The 8,209-nt window shown below is 40.4% G+C and overlaps 1 protein-coding gene across 1 annotated transcript; it reads right to left on the bottom strand.

Annotated features, from left to right (window-relative positions):
• Nucleotides 1-4,866: 4,866 nt before the first annotated feature.
• Nucleotides 4,867-6,021, bottom strand: LOC105556171. The gene has a single exon (XM_012003249.1). It carries the CDS (start codon nt 6,019-6,021, stop codon nt 4,867-4,869), a length of 1,155 nt encoding a protein of 384 aa, XP_011858639.1.
• Between the last annotated feature and the right edge of the window lie 2,188 nt (nt 6,022-8,209).

Here is an 8,209-nt window from a genome sequence, read left to right on the forward strand (position 1 = left end):
TTTTCGATAATTTATTACTCGTTAACTATTGCGAAAATTGCAAATGGTTCAGGACTTTTCAGTTCATCTCGTTCCGTTCTACCTTCTCACGAGCTCTGGCACAAATGTTGTGACTCACCCTGTATAATAGGACATATAGCCGAGTATTATAATTTGCCCTCTATGAAACAAATGATGTCCCCACAATATTTAAGAAAAACATTTACAAATTTTTTATTTACTTAAGTACACGTAGGTTATAATATTCTCATAATATCATCATACAGGGTGTTACAGAGCAACCGTATCAGGCGTTAATTTGGAAAAATATGCATTTTATTAAAAAATGTTTTAGACAAAAAATGTTTGGTTTCGAGGGTGACATAAGACGGTGTCATTAATTTGACCTTGAATAATTGCTTGAAGGTCATATAAAGGTCACTTTCAAGTTTTTAAATAAAACTCCCTATTGTTTATTATACTATCTTATTCTACTGAATAATATGAACAACTTTTGTCCGAAACATTGTTTAATTTGCCTAATACTTTTTGAGATATTCCAGAGATAATTTATAGCTTTTTCAATGTTTAGCTTCTGATATCTCGATAACTGTTTGTCGTAGGAAAAAGTAGTACAGGACTTTTTGACTTGATTTGGCAATTGACTGAATTTGGTGATTTTGACTTGATACACGATGCTGTAAAATTACCATTTTTTAAATCATGAACGGTGTCCACTTTTCGGCGTGCAACTTTCACCGTGTGTAAATGAGCAGTGTCATGTCAACTTGAGCCGTGTGCAACTTTTACATGTACAAATAAATGGTGTCCATTTGCGCCGTGTCCAATATTATAGTCTGCAACTTTTCAAAAGAATGGTGTCCATTTGCACCGTGTTCAACTTTATGGTGTGCAACTTTTATGTTTCCAAAATTCCTGTGTCCAAATGAACCGTGTGCAACATTCCGATTTTTTTGAAACTACACTATTCTTTGTATTTTTGAATGCTGATTGCGAATATGACAATGAAAATTTGCGACAAGGTCATTTTCAAGGTCAAAACTTAAAAAACTGAAGAAGTGTACCGGGTGTCTGATGCAAAAGTAGCCAACTTGAAAATAGTGGTAGATTGGGTTAAACTAAGGAGAAATACCATGTGCCGCGGTACAAAAGTAACAATAGTTATCGAGTAATTAATTTACACGTCTGAGCGAATGAGGATGCAGAATACGGTAGGCCGGACTCGGAAGGCATTTAAGAAAATTGATCGATGAGCGGGAGGTGGAGCGACGCGCGAGATACTATGTTTATGTTTCGGGTCGCCCGTCGCTCGCGCTCGCTGCCGCTCTCGCCGCCCGCGCCGAGCTCCCCACCGCGCCTAGGTTTTTTCCCACCACGGTGTATCTCGTGCGTCGCTCCACCTCCCGTTCATCGATCGATTTTCTTAAATGCCTTCCGAGTCCGGCCTACCGTCTCCTGCATCTTCATTCGCTCAAACGTGTAAATTAATTACTCGATAACTATTGTTACTTTTGTACCGCGGCACATGACATTTCTCCTTAGTTTAACCCAATCTACCACTATTTTCAAGTTGGCTACTTTTGCATCAGACACCCTGTATATACATTTTTCTTGCCTCTAAATTCCAAGATTAAAATATATTTTATGTGTCTTTAGCCCCTCTGTATGGCCGTATCTGGCCTGTCCGTTTATTTTATATGTTACTACGCTTTACGCAGTGGGGGTGATCGCAACTGGAAGGGTAGTGGAAGGTAATGCCAATGACGCTTGGTTGTATAAAGTCAATTCTTTATTTCCATTTGCACTTACAAGCGGGGTGTCGAACACCCCTAAACTTTGTCTGGTTGTCCGCGTCTTGGACCGCTCCGGAAGATCTCTCGGAGGCTTCGGCGCTGACGAGCCTGGCCGACGGCCGGTAGGTCTTCTACCCTAGGACGCTTGGTCTGCAAGTGTATGGGCTGTGGCTGCGTCCGCTGGCGCCCTGGTGAAGCTGGTGCCTGGAAGAGCGGCTAGTGCTCGGAAAGGCGACTAGCGCCTGAACGAGCGACTGGCACTTCTTGTGGAGGAGTCTTATGAACGCTTGTCGCTTCGGGTAGGCGACTGGCGCCTGGAAGAGCGGCTGGCGCTCTGGAGAGGCGGCTAGCGCCTGGAAAAGCGACTGGCGCTTCTTGTGGAGGAGTTTTGTGAGCGCTTGGCGCTTACGGATGACTCCTCCTCGGCGACTTGCGCCGGAAAACTGATTCATAATCATGCATTCGATGCGAGGGTCCCCCTTATATACTAGTGCTGTCCGAATCTTAAACACGAGTTTGGGGCTCACGCGATTCGCCACCCATCGGTGGCGCCGCGAACTACTGTATTTCGTGGCGTGCGTGAGTGTGCCGCAGGCGCCTTGTGGCTGCCGTAGGCCGCCACAGTGTCATTACGAATAAGTTCACATATGAAGTATACATTAAGGGCCAGTTTCACAAACGTCGGTTAGCTGCTAACCGAAGGTTAATTGATTCTTTGTCTCTTCTTAGATAAATAGAAAAAGATAGGAAGTTGATTGAACTCTGGTTAAAAGTTAACCGAGTTGTGAAACTGGCCCTAAGTGATATTTATCATTTTAAAACTTTTTAAAAATGCGTTCCAAAATGGTTTCACTTCGTATGTTAAAGCTATTATCAACTTGTATATAATCTAAAATAATACTTATATTAAGTAAGCCATGTACGTCTAATTATAACAAATAAGTAAATAGAAAATGTATCAATATACTGTTGGACTAAATATTTTGTGTGTAATAATATTTTTTGCGTTAATTTACATATATTTTTCGCTTAACAAACTGTATGCCATTATACGTAATTAAGTTTAATTATATACATAATTAAATTTAATTACATATAATAATACACAGTTTGTCAAGCGAAAAATATATATAAATTTATACGAAAAATGTTATTACGCATAAAATATCCAGCTCAACCGTATACTGGCACATTTCCAAAGCATTATTGCATAATTATTTTATTGCAACATTGTTACAACGTTACGTAGCAATATTTCTGAAGGCGGACATTTTACCGTTGCTGCAAGATTACAGCAGTGTTGCAGCAACATTTTGCAACATTTCTGCAATATTGCAATGTTGCAAAGAAATATTTCTGCAATGTTGCTGCAATATTTCTGTGCCGTATGGGCAGTTATACGCTCCTAAGGCTCGAGCAGCTCGGTGGTTTCGCATGGGACGGCGAGGTAAGAGGAATAAATAAGTTGACCGGACCAAGTTGAAAATCGATCAAAATGTGCATTTCTTACAGAGCTCTGCGATATATTATGGCCAAACCAGACAAAACTTGCATAGCTGCATAGCGTAGGGGAAGGTGGGGCACATTGTGACAGATTTTGTTTTTCCGCTCCTTCTTTTTGGTGTAAAAGAATATTCAAATTCTTATGAGTTGATTAAGTTCCCCTTTCAACAAGGAACAGTTAGTAATTTTTCCAAATTTTAATCTTTGCAAACAATTGAGAAATAGTTACTATCACATAGTACCCCATTTGTCACATACTGCCCCACGTATGGGGTAGTATGTGACAGGCATGGGGCAGTATGTGACAGACCAAAGTTAGGAGTTTTAAAGCCGGAAAAAAATCTTTCTAATACATTTCGAATACATTTGAAGATTTATTATTGCACCTTCAACATTGATACAATATAAAACAAAAAATAAATTTTTTAAGTTGATCTAATGTCAATCTTAATAAAATACATTGAAATATAATATTAAACCATTAAAATAAATCAAAATAAAATGTTTCTTTAACTTATAAAAACAATCAATAAAATAAAATAAAATTTTAAAACTTTCTTGAATTAAACATAAGTATCAAAAGCTTCTTTGGCTCACTATATTAACCGAAAGTGAGAAGAGAGAAATTAACAGCAAACTCGTATTGGGATTGTTGCCTCTTTGTTCCACTCACAGTAGGTTTTGGTAAAATCATGTGTATGTCAGAAATAGACACACTTTTCAGATCAGGCTTATTCGGCATTACAAATTTATTATAACACTTGACGCTTTGACGAAAGTAGCTTACTTCACAGTCACCATCATCGTCAATTTCTTTTATTATTTTCCCTACATAAAATATGGACTTTGGTTGGCCTTTGCTTTTTCCTTTGTTAACATTTTTAGGCAGAAACTTAACCAGCACAAATTCTCCTTCTTCTGGATTCTTTTTCAAAATTTGTTTGTTATCAGGATCAGGCATAGGTAGAATTTCGGCAATCTTTCTACGCTTCGCAACTTTCATCGTCTCCACATCATCCGGATCAGAATCATCAAATAATTTTTTTGTTACAGTTTTCACTTTATTGAAACGGACATTCTTTGATGCCTTCATACTCTTCAATTCATTACGAACGGGAGTGTCTGTAGCTATCATTGTTTTCCCTTTTTTACGTCCACCTTTGCTTGTTTTTTTCTTGGAGCTGCTTTGGGATATGGTGCAATTTCTTCTGGAGTAACAATTATCTTATTTTTCCCATCAACTTTGCTTGTAGTTGGCTGATCTGTCTAAAATTTTAAAAAAGTGTAATTTTTATAAAGGAAACAATAAAAGACGAATTACGAAAACAAAAAATAAAAGAAAATAATATTTACTTCAATTACGTCAAGTGTCTCCTCATGTTCTTGATTCGGAGATGCATTTTCTGGAGGAGGTAGCTCTCTGTCTGTCTCCTTGAAATCAGACAAAAACATGGCATGTAGATAGGCACTTTTATATTATGCATACTAAAGAATGAGAGGTAAACGAGACACTAAAACTCACATGTGATAACTTGAAGTCCTTGTCCGTAAAAATTTGGGGATTAAAAGGTTAAATTCCGCAGGCTTTAAATCCAGATTTAATGTTATCCGGGGTAATTGCAACTTCCATTGCTTCTTTTACTAGAGCAGCAATATTGTAAATTGTTACTGTATGTCCTGGATTCCTTGTCATCCAAGAGCTTAGAGCCTTGTCATAGGCTGTACTAAATGGCCCAAAGCAGGTTCGGTCCAAAGGCTGGCACATGTGAGAAGTATGTGGATGCAGGGTAAGAATCGTTACCCCATTTGCTTTGCACAGATCAATAGCCTCAATAGTGATGTGAGCCTCTAGATTATCCATGATCAAGAGGGATTCATTTTCTTTAGTGCTATTTGTAAGAGCAATGAATCTTTTCAAAACAAGTAAGAAATTGTTTTGTTCCATCCAACCTGATGGGAAGGCCAGGCCAAGAGTTCCAGGATAGCCTCCACAAATCATATGATTCACAAACTTTTTTCTTGGAAAAATCATGATTGGAGGGAAAACATTTCCAAGTGCATTTACAATGATGCAAGTGGTAACAAGCGTGCCCCTTTCAGCGCTTGTTTTCACAGACACTCTTCTTTGACCTTTTCTCGCTAAAATTTTGTTCCTGCCTGATTGAACTGTACAAGTTCCTGTCTCGTCCAAATTATAAACCCGCAAACCATTTGCAAAATTTGGATTGCGTTTAATTACTATCTCTAAATTTTCAAAATATTTGCCTACATTATGCTTGTTAAATGCTGAGCTACGACTCAAACTACATGGCTCTGGCTTCCTTAAAGAAATGACTGGATGGCGTTTTTTAAACGCATATAGCCACTCTAAGCCAGCTTTTTGATGTGTTCTCCATGATTCAGGAATTTTCTTATCATTTCTGACAGCAAATTCGTAAACTATTTGTCTGGCTTTCTCTGAGAAAAGGCCATGGCCAAGTTCAGTACATGTTAAAAAGTATTCAACTAACAATTGCTCCTCTTCTTCAGAAAATATTTGACGTGAATTGTAATGTTGACTAAAATCTATATTCAATATTAGTTGCTCTGCTTGTATATTCTCACCTTCAACAGGAGATGTTTTCTTGACATATCTTCTAAGTGTTTCAAAGTTAATTTCGTAGATTTCGCCAGCCTTGCGTAAAGACATTTCATTTATTATTACTGCTTTTATGGCTTTTTTCATCTTTTCCCCATCATGGACTCTATTTGTCTTTTTTTCCTGTGTCGAACCATGCTTAACTTACGGTTATCAGATAATCGGTATGACAAATTGGGACAAACCCAAAAACCTAACCTAACCTAACCTAGCCTAGCCTAGTCTTTTTTCCATATCTCGGACAAGAAGGAGCTACGAGTTATAAAAGTCTGAACACATATCTAAATCACAAATCCCGAATAATCGGTTTTTTTTAAGGGACGTCTGGTAATTTTAGCTTAATAATCAATGATAAAAGAGAAAACAATGATAAAAGAGCGAATAATTAATTGATAAACAAACATAAGCATGTCACAATGTGCCACAAGGATTACTGCCCCAAGCATACCTTTGCCACTTAACTTCAGGTGGACAGTGATACGAGACTTGCATTAACATGATTATAATCTTAAATAAAACTTTAAACATAATCTTAAAACAGGCCATGTATACTTGTGCCATCAAAAGAAATGCATTACCTTGAGAAACAAAACTATAAATTGAAAATCAAATTGCCGATCTGTTCGGATTTTGTTATATTACTCTAGCCGCCCTGATTTTTTTCAGAGACTTCTGAAACTCCGTCAAAGTAACTTTTTTTATGACGCCTTTCTTTTGTGTGTGTTAATGTTTGGCTGCGCTCGGTGCGTTTTGAGAAAAAGTCGCTGTCACATAGTGCCCCGTGTCTCAATGTGCCCCACCTTCCCCTATGCATAAAGAAAATTATAACTAATCGCATATTTTACGCGTGTCCATATCATAGGCCGGTAGGATTCATAGTCCGTTCTTATTTCAAGACCGTCTTAAGTATAATGTTTTAAAACCATGAGCACTTTTTTGACCATGTCTGGCAAGTTTAATGCAGTTGAAATTTACAACGTTTCGACCACAGTTTTTGGTCCTTTTCAAGTAATCTAAAAGTTACAATCTATGTTAGTACGGTTTATATAAATATGTGACAAATTCAATTAAATGTCGTGTTTGTTATTAAGAGGAAGCCTAAATTATACTTGTATAATTCCTGTTATACGAATATAACATAAACTGACGAAACCATAAATTTACAAAATAACACAGAAAACTTAAACTCAATATATGACCACATTATTTCTCTAACATAACGTATTGTTTTTCACCCTTGACTTTCCCCTACTTTTCCGACTTCCCTTTTCCCCCGATCTAATGTACCTTAAAAATATCGTAGTCATGTTCAGAATCTCGAGCAATCAACAACTTTGTCTTGCGATATAACGACGAACTGTACATGATGTAAGTTACTGTTTCAATATCATTCTATATTCGTTGTGACGTGGCGGATTAGCTGCCGCGTGCCAGCTCCCCGCTGCCGTCCCAAGGCGCGGTGTCGGTCCGCCCGGGAAGAGAGGATCCGCGCGAGGCCGTAGGGAAACCTCCCGGGGTCGCAGCCACACCTTTTTTTTTTACTTGCCCGCTTACCCGAGAATTTTTTTTTATTTTTGTAACGCGCCCACCGAGCGTCACCGAGCCGACCTGACCAGCGAGGGGACCAACGGACGGCGTGGCCGAGAGGTGGCGAGAGAGAGAGAGAGAGCAGAGGGGCGAGAGCGCGAGGAGGCCAGCGAGCGGCGGCCGCGGGGAAGCCAGGGGGCCAGACGGAGCGAGGAGCGAGTCTAGGGGCGAGGGCGAGAGGCGCCGACGGGCGGCGAACGCCGAGAAGCCGAGCCGCCCTGGGACCTGGGGCCCGAGCACGCGGAGCCGCGCCTGAGGGGCGAGAGAAGAGGCGCCGGCCGGACCGTAAACCGAGGGGCGAGCACGGGCGGAGGCCCAGGAAGGTCCGGAGGATCGGCGGAGCCGGAGGACCAACGCGCCGGAGAGCGGGCCCAGGATCGACCGCCCCGGCCCTGCGAGCCGCGCGGGGCGAATTTCGCACCCGGAAGCGCGCGGGCAGCAATAGCGCCCCTGCGGGCCCGGCGACGGGTGACCTTCTATTGGACACGTAACGATTGGACACCGCTCGATTGGACACGCACTATTGGACACCAAATCATTGGACACCGCATTATTGGACACAAGCATTATTGGATACCGCATTATCGGACACAAGCATTATTGGACACCGCATTATTGGACACCGCATTATTGGACACCGCATTTTTGTACACCGCATTATTGGACACAAGCATTGCAAGATTGGACA

Source organism: Vollenhovia emeryi, unplaced genomic scaffold (assembly GCF_000949405.1).
Source record: "Vollenhovia emeryi isolate VEMERY1.0 unplaced genomic scaffold, V.emery_V1.0 DF940266.1, whole genome shotgun sequence".
Classification (NCBI taxonomy): Eukaryota; Metazoa; Arthropoda; class Insecta; order Hymenoptera; family Formicidae; genus Vollenhovia; species Vollenhovia emeryi.

Excerpts from the sequence above, each read along its gene's own strand:
- LOC105556171 (XM_012003249.1), bottom strand. The coding sequence starts at position 6,021 with ATGAAAAAAGCCATAAAAGCAGTAATAATAAATGAAATGTCTTTACGC.